At 40.4% G+C, this 16,723-nt stretch overlaps 1 protein-coding gene across 6 annotated transcripts in view; it reads left to right on the forward strand.

Moving 5' to 3' along the window:
- The first annotated feature begins 716 nt into the window (after positions 1 to 716).
- The window catches only part of AGTPBP1 (ATP/GTP binding carboxypeptidase 1), a 60,061-nt gene continuing 44,054 nt past the window's right edge, over positions 717 to 16,723 (forward strand). For 2 of the 6 annotated variants that reach the window (XM_053408866.1, XM_053408867.1), the window contains exons 1-7: positions 717 to 831; positions 7,509 to 7,595; positions 13,009 to 13,136; positions 13,792 to 13,859; positions 14,683 to 14,746; positions 15,028 to 15,174; positions 16,463 to 16,594. In XM_053408866.1, coding sequence (XP_053264841.1) covers positions 7,561 to 7,595; positions 13,009 to 13,136; positions 13,792 to 13,859; positions 14,683 to 14,746; positions 15,028 to 15,174; positions 16,463 to 16,594 — 574 coding nt within the window. In that variant the 5' untranslated portion in view covers positions 717 to 831; positions 7,509 to 7,560. Of the gene's footprint in view, positions 832 to 7,508; positions 7,596 to 8,912; positions 9,105 to 13,008; positions 13,137 to 13,791; positions 13,860 to 14,682; positions 14,747 to 15,027; positions 15,175 to 16,462; positions 16,595 to 16,723 lie in introns of those variants that run through there. The other 4 variants (XM_053408865.1, XM_053408864.1, XM_053408862.1 and 1 more) reach the window with 2 other exon arrangements.

Consider the following 16,723-nt stretch of genomic DNA (forward strand, 5'->3'; position numbering starts at 1 on the left):
CTCCAAAAGCATTTTATTTTAAAAATCCAATTTAATTTTTAAAAAAATCATTTTTTTAATCATTGATTTATATCCACCCTGTCCATATTCCACAATCATTCCCTTGTCTGTATTTGCCCCCAAAACTAGGTATTTACACCCCCACCACATATGAACCCAAGTCGTTATTTTCTATTTACATTATTTCTTCACAAATAACGCCCTCCCACCAGATGTCAAAAACAACTACCAGACTTTTAGAAGACATCTGAAGGCAGCCCTGTTTAGGGAAGCTTTTAATGTTCAACAGATTTTAATTTTAATTATCTTAATATTTTAATTATTTTAATATTTTGTTGGAAGCTGCCCAGAGTGGCTGGGGATACCCAGCCAGGTGGGCGGGGTATAAATAATAATAAATATTATTATTGTTATTCTTATTTATAACTGGGTGCCCACTCGGCTTTTGGCTCCCAGGGAGTGGCGGCCACAGCTGCGCGCCCTGAGGGCGAAGCGGTCGCGAGCGCGCAGGAGAACTGAGGGCGCAGAGACCGGGCAGAGAGAGCGCGGCGGCGGTCGTGCGCGCGCGCGCGGGGTGGGGACGGAGAGCGCGGTGACGTCTCCAGGATGCGGACAGGTTCCGCCGCCGCCTGAGCTGTGGGCGGGGCCCGAGGTCCCCCCCCCACTTCGAGCGGCGTTCGGCGGCTGCGCTGTCCGGAGCCGGCCCGCGGCTGCTCACCTGCCTCGCTCCGTGGCCCGCCCGAGAAGAGCCTCCGCCGACGGACGCGGCTGCGCTGAGGGCGGGGTGGCGCTGAAGGGGCCCGGGCGCTGAGGAGGAGGAGCGAAAAGGAGGTGAGGGGAAGAACGAGAGCCTGCCTGGCGGGCGGGCGGGCGGAGGTCGCGGCGACCCCTCTGAGGAGAAGGAGGCGAGGGGATGGGGGGCGGCTGCCTTGTTTGCCCCCGCAGTTTCTTCTCCTTAAAACCTCCTTTTGACGGAAGGCTTCACGGTCCTTCCTCCTTTCCCACGGCTGCTGCCCCCCCCCGGGTAGCTTTGAAATCGGCCCCGTTGCGTTTCAATGCGGCGCTTCTGTTTAGAAAACAAACTTTGATTTATTCTTAGTGGCCTCATCAGCTGTTGTTGGTGGCTGTTGTTTTTAATGTTTTTTTTTTTTAAAAAAATATTTTTAATATTTAATGCTGTATTGTTAAGCCGCCCAGAGTGGCTGGGGAAACTCAGCCAGACGGGCGGGGTATAAATAATAAATGATGATGATGATGATGATGATGCTCGGCCCCTATGCTTTTCCATTCCACGAGAAGCTCTGGAGGTGGTTTGCGCTGGCAATAAGAAGATCATAATGCAAATGGCATTTAAAAAAGGGATCCGGTCAGTAAGGCACGGGTGGGTCGGGCCACTTGCAGCATGGGCACATGTGTAGTGGGAATTCCCAGAGAACAAAATAGAACCCTCTTCTTGTCCCTACTTCTTGTATACCCATGTTAAGCAGGCCTGTGTGGTTCTCCCATATCCCCAGACACTTCTCCCGCTCCACCTGATGCAGGTTGTGTGTATTCTGGAGAATGAGAAGCTGGTGCCAAGGATATGGGAAGTGTGTACAAGCTTTTCATTCCCCTACTGTAGCTGGTAATTATCTCTCTGTGTGTGCCTAGGCAAGGGAGGAGACAAAAGTGGCTCTAGTGAGCCATAGGAGAAACCTCTGATTGCAGATTGTGCCTTCACTATGAATCAATCAAGCCCCTGATACACAGTGAGAGCAGAAGCCAGGTCTCTTCATGATCTTTTCCAAAGGCCTCCTGAAACAGGATGGTTCAGAAGGCCCTCGTGATCTAGCCCAGTAGGTTTCACAGTTGAGAATTTCTACAAATGAGGTGTCACTTTTGGAAAAGCTTCACTTTGAATCAGTGCTTGCCCTTCTGGGCTTCAGCTGGAGAACTTAGTCAGGCACCCCCAAACTTGGCCCTCCAGATATTTTGGGACTACAACTCCCATCATCCCTAGATAACAGGACCAGTGGTCAGGGATGATGGGAGTTGTAGTCCCAAAACATCTGGAGGGCCGAGTTTGGGGGTTCCTGATCTTTGTGCTCATATGGGACAAGGCACTTCTGAGGTACTCTGGACCAGACTGTTTAAGACAGAGTAATAAGATTGATTGTCGTAATCATTTTACCCATAATAGTGTTGAGTTCAAGATTTGAGCTTCTTGGTAAAATGACTAATCAAATGATATGGGGTGGAGTGACTCAAAGATCCAGGAAGCCCATGGTTTGCACAGAGATTCAGTGTGGCTGAAGGTCTGCATTTTGAGCAGTTACAAACCTGAGTGACTTTGGAAGATTGATTTGGAAGACTGATGCTGTCTTTGAGCAACTATAAGCCATATTTGTGTGACCTTCAAAACTTTCTCATAACAAGTTTGGATTTTAGCACATACTTTCAAAATGAATTTATGTAGTAAAACTGCAATGTAAAATGTTTAAAGTGGAATTGATTAATGTTCTCTAAAGTATTTATAAACAATAACTCACTGCTTGCTTGTATTTTATTTTGCCAGTCTTGAAATTACATTGCAAGTGCAACTAAAATTAGGTCAGATACTATTAAAATGGTTAAACTCATAAAGTTGCTGTTCACAGAAGCCACTTCTATCCATTGGAGATTTCCCTGAACTGAAGGGAGAGGAATGAGATTTCTAATAACAACTATCTGAAACAGAGTTTGGTGTTCATGGAAGCCTCTGCTGGACCCAAGAGCCTTCTATGAATGGAAGAACATTGTTAGATACAGCTCATAGTAAAGTCAAAGCAGTGCAGTCCATCTGTCAGATCACATGGGCCTCCCGTGCAGCTCATTGCTTGTGTAGGAGAGGAACAGCACCAAGACAAAACTAGGTCCAAGGTACACCAAAAAATGTGGTTTCTTGGGGCCACTGTGTTTTGAATGGGGAAACATGGGGAAATGGCCTTCCACGTTTTTTTACCACAAAGTAATTTTGAGGAGCAGGAAGAAAAAAAATGAAGCTTCCTCTTACCTCCTTCATTATTTCTTACTGCGAGCGTTTGGGAGTTGGAAGCACTGCAAAAGGACACCAACAAACTAGGCTGATGCCCTTTAGCATCACTTGTTGGCAACCACCCAAGACGGTTTGCATTGCTAACAAAGCTCTTAAGCTCTTGGCTAAGCCCATCCCCTTGTCCCAACAGAGGGAAAGCGTCAAGTCTGCAGTTTGCAATAGGCAGTTTTGTAGTTACGGGTTTAATTTTACAAGCGTTGAAATGAACTGATTATGGAATTCTGATTATTTTAGTTTCCATCAACTCGCCGTAGCCAAAATGTATTTGTTCAGCATTTTAAAAATATTTCTATCAAAATCAACTAGAGAGATGGTTACCTTTTCAAATGGACTGTGTTCTCTGAGATATTACGCCACCTTGTTTTTCTTCATTATTCTGAATTTCCCTAATAGTGTTTTTTACATGTCAGCTGCAGATCTTTCAAAAAGTTACAGGGCAACCACAACTGAGAGTCTTACTGTGCTTCATTTGGTTATCACTTAGACAGCTTGCTCACTCCACCCTAGTATATGGATGTGTCTGTCCGAGATAACGGTTCTTGATCTATGTAAAGGTCTCCAGGAAGGTATCTACTGTCTTCATAGATATCCTTGCCTCACTTGGTTTGCAGAAAGAAGCAAGCTGTCATTTTGCATCTGTGAGCACAAGAGAAGTCAAAAGCTGCTTTTTTATTTCTCCGTGTTGCTGTGAGACTGATGCACTGAGTGGCTGTAAGAAGATAATTCATGTTATATTTGGCCAGAGATTTAGCTGATTTATCCCTTTATATTATCATATGTGATGAGCCATTTGCCCTTTATTTCTTACAGTAGCTATGTAGAAATGCTTTTTTGTGGCTCCATCTCATTATTCTGCTGAAATGTTTGATCCTGACTGTATGTTTAAAGCCCTTTAATTTCAAGGGTTCTTCTCATGCAGTGGCTACCCAGTGAGAATTAATGCTTGATTCTCTATGTTTGCTGTTGAACAGCAGCAGCATGGAATAATGTCATATAAAAATGACTCCCATGCTATGGATACAACATATAAAAGGTCTCCTGAGAATTGGTGAGTGTTGATATTTGTATATAGCAAATGTTGTAGGACCTGTTTAGGCGGAAAACAGACATTCTGGATGAAACAAAATTGAGAAAGAAGGAGGGAACGGGAGTGATGTAAGAACTGTAAGCAGTGTCACAAGACACCGTATAACAGTATAACATCAATCCTCATGGAAGACACTGGCTATCTATTTGCTGCTAGGCCGAATTCATGGTGTTGACTTTAACATTGAAAGCCCTAAATGACTTAAGGCCCAAAGACTTGTTGGCACTCCTCCTCAAATCAGCCAGATCAGGCCCTATGGGTCTGTCTTGTGGGCCCTTTGATTGATTATTTAATTTCTATACTGCTTAATATGTTAAAAATTGTAGAAGAAATTGACACAACAGAAACTTAAAATACTACAGAAGCACACAGTTACATAGACATTAATTCTATCTATTCATTTTCCTTCTGACACACCCTCTCAGCCTCCAGGTTCTCACCCAGGGTCCAGACAAACTCTCAGCTTACCCACAAAAGTCTCACAAGAAGAGTTTCTGGAAACAGCAGACATCACCCCAGTGCCTCACTTAAGACTTGCTTTTTCTGGGCAGGCCCAAGGTGGATGGTGCTTTCTCAGACTGGCCACTTCTGTGCCCCATTTAGTACAGCAAGTTTGTTGAGTTTTCTAAGGCAAAACTATGGGGGCATAGGAAGTTGGTTTATATCTAATCAAACTATTGGTTCATATAGCTAAGTAACTGATAGTGACTGTCCAGGATTTCAGACAAGGTAATTTCCCAGCCCTACTCGGAGATGCTGGGGATTGAATGTGGGAACTGCTTAATTGTTTTGTAGTATTTTTCTGTATATTAGCTATACTGCAGAATTTTGATTATATCTGTTGAGTGGGTGTTTTTGTATTTTAAAGTTTTTGTAGTAAATTCAGGTGAGTGTTGTATCTCCAGTTTTCACCTTCAGTTTTAAATTTTATTTGTCCTATGTGGAAGTGTCAATACAATACATTCAAAAAACATTTGGTTTATTTTGGGAAAGGTCTTAATGAAGTTTATGATTTAGAAAAATGAAATGCTCATGAAAACAAAGTCCACCACAGCCAACCACAAATGAACAACCACACCCTAGGCCAACCCCACCTCTCTCACCACCAAAGGAACACAAGTGAACAGCAGAGAACCTGCACAAGCAACGCTGACACCAAACCCTATATATATCAAGTAAAATAGAAACATCGCCACCTGACCCCATCCCTACCCATCTCCCCACCCCTCCACTTCTTTCCGCCTTTTCTTCCTAACGTCTCAACAAATGAAACTGATTTGTAAAAATGTTACATGGGGGAAAAATACAAGAGAGAGACACTGCACATACTTTTGTAAATCAAGAAAATCTTTAATAAAAAAAAGAAAGAAAAGAAAAGTGAAATGCACTTTTAGGTATTTGATACTATGAAAAGCAAAACAGTGGTTGATATATATGGAGCATGAATTGGTTTTATAATACAACAGCCAAAATCAAAATATAGCTGGAAAAGGTGGCTAGCCAAAGATGTTACCACAAACAGTGCCATGTAGGGATCTAGCATTTCTTAGCCAGCAACCTTTGTTTTTCCCCCAATTTTTTTTATTGATTTCCCACATTTATCTCAAAATGACACAACAAAACACACACAAAAAAAGAAAAACACACCACAATACAACCTTTGGAGCTTAAGCACTTCTTCCTCCCCCTGCCTGTCTGACTGCAAAGGAAACTTCCTGGTTGGTTAAACCACATTTTCTGTGCTTGGTTGTCATGGCAAACATGTGGTTTAATAAACCAGGAAGTTTCCTCTCAAGCCAGGTGTGAGGAAAGAGGAAACATTTGAGTTCACAGCTCATTTATTTTTCAAGAAACCATACATCTGAGTCAGGCAATGTCTGATATCAACTGACTTCCCCATCTTTCATATGGGGCAGTTATTTACTGGGCATAGGAGCACACAGACTGTTTGTTTTTGGCCAGGATCTGATCCTCAGAGGGCACTGGGTTGCTTTGAGAGCGATTTGTCTGACTGTGAGGATCAAGAATCAGAGTAAATAAGGGACATTCTCTGCAGGACCTGGGAGAGTTCCTCCTGCAAAAGAATGGGGTTTTTAGCCAGTAGATGCAGAGCACGCAGATTGCACAATATCTGGTTCCCATGCATTTCTGAAGCTCCCTAGGCCTTGGCTGCCTTGAGGAAGGATTGTGTTATGTCAGTATGACATAATATTTTTGTGGATTTTGTCTTTAGTTTATAAACTCCAGTTTTGCTGATTTAAGTAAGCTAAGAACTTTTTGGAGTAGAACTGAGGACTAAATGAGATGAGTAACTGATAACTCCCTGATGCACAACCGTTGAAGTAATGTTTTTCCAGTAAAAGAGGGGCTTATCCATTTAAAAGATTAGCTGGAACACATGGATGGCACCTTCTTAGTTCCAATTTGTTATGAAAATCTTGATTTTCCAGTAATAGTAAATGCAAGCAAATGACAACTTGGTGTTTGTTATGAAATCATTTAAAGAATGATGACAGTTTAGAGACCCCCATTATAGGTAAATCTTTGGTGAATAGAAATTACAGGGGTGATTATGAAGCAAAGCATATTATTCCACCAAAGTAAATTATTTTGATTTTACTTAGTAATATAGTTGAGAACATACTAGCATCTATTAACAAAAAAAAGCTGCTCACAAAGATGGAAAATTCAGTATTCTGCTAAACATTTTCCTTTTAAAGCAGGTATGCATTCAGTAATAAACTGGATTTGTTTAGCTGAAAACAACGACCAGACTTTGGAAAAGCTTTTGGTGCTAATAGCTTCTTATATATAATTGCTAATACCTTGTTTTGATTGGGTAATGTTAATATCAAGTGGCTTCTATGAGGGCTGGTCAGAAAATATTACATGTGGCATTTCCCGAATGGAAAGTACTAATTTTCCTTAGGATTTGTATGGAGCTGCAGTTTTTTTATTTTACTATTTTGATCCAGAAATGAGTGAAAAACTTCAGCATGGCAAAACCTCCCTAATGCCAAGAGGTACAATAGTCTCCTATTACTCTCCCCAGCAATATTTTCCACTGATTGCTTATCCATGTCTTTTTCCGCAGCCTCTGCCATCTTTGTCACTGCTACACCCTCTTTAGCAGACACCTTTGCTTTTTGCTTAACTAATGGCTACAGCAACATTTTTTCCTGACATTTTTGTTCCCAGGCCCTTATAAGGCTGTATTTGCTGGCTATCTTGGTTTCTGCAGATGGTGTTATTTCTGCTGTGTTTTCTCAAACATTATCCTCTTTCTCACACTAGAATTTGAGTATACTTACACACACTTCTTCTTTTTTCATTTTTGCCGATCATTAGAGATGTTGCTGTGGAAGAACTAAGCTTTCCAGATTGATATGAAGAACTTTACATGATGAATAAAATAAAAATGGCATCAGAAAAAAGGTAAGGGGATTGGGGGGAGATGCAGAGGTTGTTTAATCTTACTTGCAGGGTTTTTTCCCCCAGCAGTTGGGTTTGTATTCCTTGAAGATAGCTTGTAAATGAACACAAAGCCATCAGGCTTATGCAAATGATTAAGAAAAAGATTTTCCGTAATCATTGGTGACCTGTAATTATAAATTTTATTTAGTTTTTATTGTGTACATATAATTATCGCTTTGATATTTTAATTAATTATACAAGTATTTATATGCTATCTACGTAATTTTACGATAACCCATTATTTTTCGTTTGAGCAAAACAAACCATGATCCCTGGTTTGGAGGTAATGCTAAAATAGGGATTATGATACAGTCCATCAATGGTTGCAGACTCACTAAAGGGATCACAGTGGGAACCACCTCAACATTTGCGATAAACCAATTACTAGTGTTCACCATGATATGTGAACCGGGAGATTGGGTTGGATCCAAGGGTTGCATGAGCAGACGTCTGCTCTTTTCATGTCTTTCCTTTCCTTACATACTACACTTCTGGTTAGAAATTAGTGATGGCGTCCTGTAAACTGACAGTTACTATGATCTTGCATGTGGGCTTATCACTGTTGAGCTTATCACTGGTTTGTGTTAGTAGTGAACATATGCTTAGAAGTTGCAGTTAGTCGTGATTTCACTTGTATATAATAAACGCAATGGAAATGGATGCACCTCTGCTGGCATAATAGACTTCTGTGTGTGCAATGGAACTTCCTCTTCTGTCTGCTCAAGCTCCCTGCACACCCTCAAAATCAGCTTCAGATGTGCAGTGGGACGAGAGGAAATGAAAGCACTAGCCAGCTGTTAGAAAGGAGAGTGCTCTGGTACTCAGGTCCTGATTGTGTCTGATTGGCCACTATGAGAATAGAGTGCTGGACCAAATGTTGGCCTGATCCAACAAGTTTTTCTTTTCTTATGTAAGAATGTAAGTGGGGCTTACATTATGCCAGTGGGACTAAGCACATGGAGCATTGCATACACGTGCTTAAAATAATCTGAACTGCTCTACATATAAGTTATATAATATGTCATCCATTGAAGTGCCAGTTATTTTGGAATTAGTACTTTGTGGGGCCATTCTTCACCCCATATATTTTTTAAGGAAACCTGTTTGCAAATAAATTTAAACATTTCTTACGCTTATTCCAGAATCATTTGATTGAATCCAATAAAACTCTCTGAGAGTGTGTAAACTTAGAGGAATTGTAGCCTTATGACACAAAATGGTTTCCATGGTAACTTCCTACGATGCAATTGTGTCTGGGTTGGGCTCTAGAATAAGGTCACTATGTAAGAAATGGTTAAGCTGTAGGTTGCACTTAGTTTGTAGCTTGGTCAAAGGCATTATTAGAGGAAATAATGCAAACATGAGGCGCAGCACTCGGATCCATATCAGAGTCAGGATGTTTAGACCACTTGGGAAGTGGGTAGGATCTGACAACTCCTCTCATCCTTGGCCTGTAGGAACTAATCCCCGGTGAGTGGAAAAGCCTGTGGAATGATGATAATGCTAAGGGAAACATTCTTACTATTTATTTAATGTTTATTTATACTTACTATTTACTTAACATCTATTTTTGCTTCCAGCTGCTCAGTTTATTTTCATATCAGCCTTGAGAGTGGTTGGGATCTCCATAACAATTTATTTTAAGACTAGTCCTAACAGGGTATCTGTTTCCAGTTACTTAAGTTTTGCTGGTGCTCTAAGTATCCTAAAAGTAAATCTCTAGAAAGTTCCTATTTCTTATACTTTTAGCTGTTGGTCCTAAAACAAACTTCCATATATCACATGGAAGAGACTAATCTTTCTGAAAGATGTAATAAGTGAGAATGTTACTTCCTCTAAACTTTTAAAGTATTTTCAGAATAGTTTGCCTGTTTAAACCACCTCAACTCTACTTTTAGATTAGTAGTAGTAGTAGTAGTAATAATAATAATAATAATAATAATAATAATAATAATAATAATGTGTGTTTATATATAGTTTGGAGGTGTTTTTTTTTTCAAAACACATCTACATTTATATGGATGTCATCCTACCAAATTGGTGGGCAGCTTTAATTGTGCAAGTGGCACATACAATTTCGTAATCAGGATTATGCCAGTTGTGCAAAGTTGCCAGCTTTGACGTGATGTAATAGAGCTTGGAACCTTGAGATAGCTTTTACCTGCTACACTGACCCTTGGTTATTTGAATGTGTGCCAGTGTATCAGTTTCTGTGTTGCTGCATGTTTTACTGCAGTATCTATGCAGGAGTACAGTGGTACCTCATGTTGCGTAACCTCCAGGTTATGCAGGAAACCCGGAAGTGGGTTTGCCACTTGTGTGTGCGCAGAAGCAGTCCTTCGGTTACGAAATTTTCGGGATACAGCTGGGCCTCCAAAACAGATCCCATTTGTAACTGGAGGTACCTCTGTTTGTGGCTGCCTCTTACTAGAATAGTTTTGTGAATTTTAGATGAGGCTTGTTTATACCCCAACCTCCACCAAGTTCCTGGGGCATCTTACAAGTATTTGATTGAAATACAGCCATATGTCAGCAGGAATAGCCAGCACAGTACCCTCCAGATGTTGGTGGGCTCTGATTCCCTCTATCCCTGGCCATTGGCAACTCTTGCTGGGTCTGGCGAGAGTTGGACTCCAACAACATCTGGAAGGCACGGCATTGACAATCTCTGTCTTAGAGCAACTTGGTGGTAAATACAGAATCATTTTCTAACTGCAGTTGAACTGTTTTCAAGCTGCTGAGCGAAGAATAGTGATTTATCATATCTTTGGTAAACCAGCAGTGGCAGTATTTATTAAACTAGTGCCATATACTTTCAGTTTTATTGCAGCTAACCATATTTCATTGTAACGTGTATAACAAATTGTCACTTGCTGTATAAGCTAGCTGCATGGTAAGCTTGACAAGCAGAATGGCTTATGGTGCCAGTTAAATGCAACAGGAGCGTTTTGTCACTCTAGAAAGGCAATGGCAAAGGAAAGTTACATAATGATATCACTCCAAAAATAATGTGTGTACTTCTACCAGTGGAGTCACATTTTGGATGCCATTAATGGCTTAAAGATTGTGTTACACTGTAGATGCTTAGAGGTAAGTTGAGGTGTGTGTGTAAAAGTGTGTAAGAGATCCATGACCATTCTGAGCCCCGATGATGACTCAGTGGACGTGTTAGGAGTATTGCTATTTGAGCATTCCAGTAAATAAAATACTCTGTTTTCAGATGATAGTTCTAGAATTCATGACAACCTCATACTAACAACGAAGCCAAACTGAGATATCTATTAAATGATGATGACCCCCTAAGATCACTCATGGTTGCCAGATTCTTGATCAGTGTCCTATCCCTAAAGAAGAGAAACGGACTCCTGTGCGGCTCGGATAATCTCTTTAAACTATGATCTATGTTTTAGGATGTAATTAGGTGATTTCACCATTGATGTCTTCTACTAATTTATGAGTAGAGGGCGATGTTTATGTTACAAATTTCTTGTAATGTATGATGTTGGTCTTTTGTTTTTGTTTTGCTTTGGTTCTTGTCTGTTTTTTGTAAGTCTTGGCGGTTTTAAATTTGGAGGTTTAAGTACATTATGTTGGTATGGGAAACTGTCGTGTGATGGGCCAATGGCCGTAATAAAGATACAATAAAAATAAAAACAATAACCTCATACTAACTCAATTGCTTAAAAATACCACCCTGATCTGTGAACAATTCAATGATTATCTCAATCTATGCAAAATCAACAGTTCTTTCAAACCAACCAACCAACCAACCAACCAACTAACCAACCAACCAACCAACCTAAAGTGCTATTTGTAACTAGTCCAGTTCAGCCCTGTCTCCATGGATGATTTTGTGTATCTTCTTGCTTTAAAGCAAGGATGCGAAGCCTGTGGTCCTCTATATTCACTCATTCCCAAGGAGTGAATATTGTCTAGGGCTGGTGAGAGTTGGGAGTCAGCAAGAACTGGGAGGGGGAACCATGTGAGCCACCCCTGCCTTAAAGGCTGCTGTTAAAGACACAGAGACATATGCCTAGCCTGACAAGGCAAAATGAATTTTGTCCTGAACCGGGGTGAGAGGAAGAGGTGAACACAGAGGTATCCTCACCTCCTGGATTTCAGGCCAGGTAAAGCAAGATGTTAAGTGATATCGTTAGCATCAGATACTTGAGTCTGCCCCTGATGTCAAATCCAGTTGGCCTATTTTAGTTTGAGAGTTTCAAAAGACAGCTGCCTCTGGATCCATGACAGAGAGTGGAACTACTTTCCTTTAAAATGAAAACATTTTACGTTAGAAATATTCTTAATTAAATGTATTATAGAATGAAAAACATGGCTTAATCACATTCCCGCAGCTCAGTGTGGAAATGTAAATCACTGGGCTGCCTGATAAAGCTAAAATTTATTTGAATAAACTTCCACTTTTTTGCAGTTTATATTTCTTCTCTTGGGCTATGTTAAGGCTACATCATGGATTAATTAATGGACCTTTTGATACTAATCAGAACTGAAATTCTGCCAAGATGGGAAATTCTTGTTGTCTCAACTAGAGATGGTGTGAAAGTCTGTCTGAGACTGGCTTGGAATAGAAACCAAGGTATTAATAGGACCTGAATCCAAACCGGAAACAAGTCTTCAAATGTCTGCCCTTCCTCTCCAGAGCTTTCAGGAATTCTTAGAAGATGAAGTTTCATGCCATCACCAGCACTCCCTCCCCTGCTTTTCGAAAGCAGCAGCCATGTCAAAAGGGAGGATTTTTCTCTCCTGTTTTCCCATCAGAAATTCTGGGTGTAATGGATTCTAGGATGGTAGCCCTGGCTAAGAGTGTGACGTCACAATGGATAACTGGAACCTTTAAAGCATGGGTCACCCAACTTTTTGGGACCAATAGATGCATCACAAATTTTGAGAGGGTGTTGTGGGTGCCAGTCAAAAATTGGCTGCCAAGTGGGTGTAGCATAACACCGAATGGCTGTGATAGGGTGGCATGGCATAACAGAAAATTAGAGAGTACAGTAATTGCTACTCCCCTGTCCCAACAACATCATGGTTATCAGTAGAAGTTGGCTTCAGGCCCTGATTGTGAATGGGCTTAACTTGTTCAATTTCTGCTTCTCATACAGCCCTTAAAGGCACAAGGACCCTGTTTTTCCACAGTGTCAACCTTAAACGAAGACCAAGGCTACATTCTTACCTGAGAGTAATTACTGTAACTAATTATTAATTTTTGGATCATCACCCTAATGTTAAGCATTCCTAAAATGCCACTCTGAAAAATGCCTGTCATATTAAAAGTGACAATATCAAATAATAATAATAATAATAATAATAATAATAATAATAATAATAATAATAATAATTTTATTTGCTCCAGTCTAACAAACAATTCTCGGATTCTGGGTTTGCTGTCGCAACTGGAAAAAATCAACACAGAATGTTTGGTGGAAGCAGACACTACCAGATATGTTACATCAAAAATTCTCCACCTGGCTCAGAGTCAAGGTAAATATTTGTACATTGAAATCAGCCTTTAAATTTATATGCACTTTCTTCTTGAAAATATTATGTATATAATATATGTCATCCCATATGTCATGGTACAGAGTTATGTTCTGATTGTAAATTGTAGTCAGTATGCTTGCATACATAGAACAGAACACTTTTTTTCCTGCTTAGAAGATGTAGTCACTTAGCTCAGGCTGGGTGTAGACACATCAAAGAAGCGTTTCAGTTTAAAACGTTGTAAATTTAAACTGGGAAAACGAGTAGAGAAAAATGGGACTCCACATCGCCATCTGGTGGCACAATGTTATATCACATATATAACGCTTGCTTTTTCTTTACCAGTCTTGCTGAGTTCTCAGTATTTAAAAAGTTCCCTTTTTATAATGAGGTTCATTCCTAATATAGTCTTCTTTTACTTTAATTTCTGTTGATGCAGATAGGTAGGAATTATTACATTGTTAAAAGGAATAATTTCAAGCATCTGGTATTTTTGCAATGTAGATTGTTATTTATTAATTAAAGTAATCACCATTGGGGATTAAAAACATATTTTACTATTGAACTTTATGCTTTTCAGCAGCTACTATCTGGTTGCCCACATTTGAAATTAATTTCCTGGTTTATCAAGTGCTCACATGTATTTAACTTTCAGAAAAAATCAGGAAGGAAATGACTGCAAAAGGTTCAACTGGAATAGAAGTTATTCTATCAACTTTAGAGGTACTATTTTTATTTTAAAAACTAATTTATGGTATAATAGTGGGTCGGTATGACTTAAGTTTCTTGCACAGTTTGAATTTCTAGAGCATGCCAGGCACTCCTGTCTTCTGCTGCCTCCCGCAGTTTGGTCAAACTCACGTTGGTAGCTGCGAGAACACTGTCCAACCACCTGGTCCTCTGTTGTCCTTGTGCCCTCAGTCTTTCCGAGCATCAGGGTCTTTTCCAGGGAGTCTTCTCTTCTCATGAGGTGGCCAAAGTACTGAAGCCTCAGCTTCAGGATCTGTCCTTCTAGTGAGCACTCAGGGCTGATTTCCTTAAGAATGGATAGGTCTGATCTTCTTGCAGTCCATGGGACTCTCAAGAGTCTCCTCCAGCACCATAATTCAAAAGCATCAATTCTTCTGTGATCAGCCTTCTTTATGGTCCAGCTCTCACTTCCATACATCACTGCTGGGAAAATCATAGCTTTAACTATACGTATCTTTGTCAGCAAGGTGACGTCCCTGCTTTTTAAGATGCTGTCTAGGTTTGCCATCGCCTTTCTCCCAAGGAGCAGGCATCTTTTAATTTTGTGACTGCTGTCACCATCTGCAGTGATCATGGAGCCCAAGAAAGTAAAATCTCTCACTGCCTCCATTTCTTCCCCTTCTATTTGCCAGAAGGATGGGACCAGTGGCCATGATCTTCATTTTTTTGATGTTGAGCTTCAGACCATATTTTGCGCTCTCTTCTTTCACCCTCATTAAGAGGTTCTTTAAGTGTTTGCATATATGTATTATGAAAGGTATAATATGATAACTATGAAATATTCTGTTCATTTCAGAATACCCGAGATCTTCAGACTACGCTAAATATCTTGAACATCCTAAATGAACTGGTGGCAGCAGGTGTGTTTTTATATTAAATTGCAAATTTGTAACATCTGTCTAGGCTTGTAGTGTCTTTTATCTAATAAATGTGAATTGTTATAGTCTTAGATAGTTTAGAAACACTTACATAGCTAAGGTTTTCTGCCATAAAGAGAATAAATACTTCATGTGGCCTTTTATATATGACCGGCCTTATACATGTGACCTTATACTTGTGACTATATTATTAAAAAGTAAGAGTTGGTAGTAAAATCTGAATACCTTAGCATTGCTGCTAATGGCTCATGTTCTATTTCTAGGCAGTAGCAGAAGAACAAGTGTTCTTGTTTCTAGAGGAGGGACACAGATTTTACTGCAATTGCTTGTGAATGTCAGCAAAGAATCCCCTCTAAATGAAGAATTAATGGTGCTGCTTCATTCTCTTCTTGCAAAAATTGGCCCAAAAGGTAAGTCAAACCTAACTAAAAACCTCTTGCATATGTTGTCTTTGTGGAGCTACCGTCGTGTGGCTTTCCCAGGCTCAGAACCCCTGCAAAAAACAGAACTCATTCTGCTACTGGCACTGTTCAGTAAAAGCCGTGACTGCTTCTTCTGCAGGTCTGTTCTATTAAGGATTAGCAGATAGTGACATTCCCATAAGCCACTTGTTTTTCACTTTGATTGTGTTCAGGATTGGACACACAATGCAAACTGGGCCTAGTTCCTGCCCCACAAAACTGCACCCTACCTTTGGAAGAACAATGGTAGATCTGAGTGGGGAGGCACCAACATCTCACTCTTCTTCCAGTGGCTGTTGCAGGTGTGATACCGTTTGTATGCAGCGAGATTGTGTAATGGAGGTGGGGAAATGGATAGCAAGGTGGGAAATAAACTGAAGGTACTCTAATTTAACTATGAAGGAGGCTTTCAAATTCATATGGGGAACAGTTTTGGCATGCTAAAGCCAAACTGGGGGCCACTTGAGGCACCTGAATTAGTAAATTGGTTCCTGTATCATTTGCACAGATTGGCTGTAGGTTGTGCAGGTCTCTTTTCCCAAAAAGTCCATGGCCAGGAATTGAATCTTGGGCCTCTGCTTAGCTTGGTCTGTTCTACTGAGCAATAGCCCTATGTAGGGCCTCCTTGGTACCAAACTATGTTACTGAGATCAACCCATGCACGGGGCTGGAAGGGAAACAAATCAAGTGAATATTGTTCAGAGACTAACATGAACTTCTCTTCCACCTTCTGTGGGTAATTCATTCTCCTGTGCTGTGTGATTTGTGGGTTCTGTCACTGCAGTCTCCTTGTTTTGGTTACCAGTTTGTTTCTCTGTTCAGTTCAGTTGTTCACATCAATGTTTAAAGCCCTGTATAACTTAGACCCCCAAATATCTGAAAGATGAGCCCCTGATGGGGCTCCTGTAGTAATTCCACCACCCCAAAAATTGCAGGGAATGGTGGCCGAGGAGAGGTATATCTCTGTGGTAGAGCCTAAATTGTGGACCCTCCCTCTTCAATGAGGTGTGTCTACAACCATCATTATTCAGCTTCTGCTATGTGCTGAAGAGGCATGTCTTTACTAAGGTCATTGTAACCTACCCTGGATCTTATGGTGGAAAGGCAGAAAATTTTATAAATAAGTAAATAAGTACTGCCGTTTTTTAATCTAAAAAGCTGTGGCTAGCTAACCTCCCACCCCAAATTATAGTTTGCATGGGTTCTAATATTGCTGCTGTTCCTTTTGAATTTCCAGATAAAAAATTCGGAGTAAAAGCCAGAGTTAATGGTGCTTTAAATATAACTCTTAACCTAGTGAAACAGAACTTGCAGAATCAAAGGTTAATATTACCTTGTCTCCAAGTTTTACGAGTCTACTCAACTAACTGTAAGTACCGTGACATTCTTCTCTCAGTGTATCTCAGTTTACAAAGATGTTTAATATGAAAGATCAGAGGACCTTCATCTCCCATTTACATTAGTGCTGAATGCTAGTAGGCATTATCTTTTCTTATAA

The sequence above is a fragment of the Podarcis raffonei genome, chromosome 11 (genome assembly GCF_027172205.1).
Source record: "Podarcis raffonei isolate rPodRaf1 chromosome 11, rPodRaf1.pri, whole genome shotgun sequence".
Taxonomy (NCBI): Eukaryota; Metazoa; Chordata; class Lepidosauria; order Squamata; family Lacertidae; genus Podarcis; species Podarcis raffonei.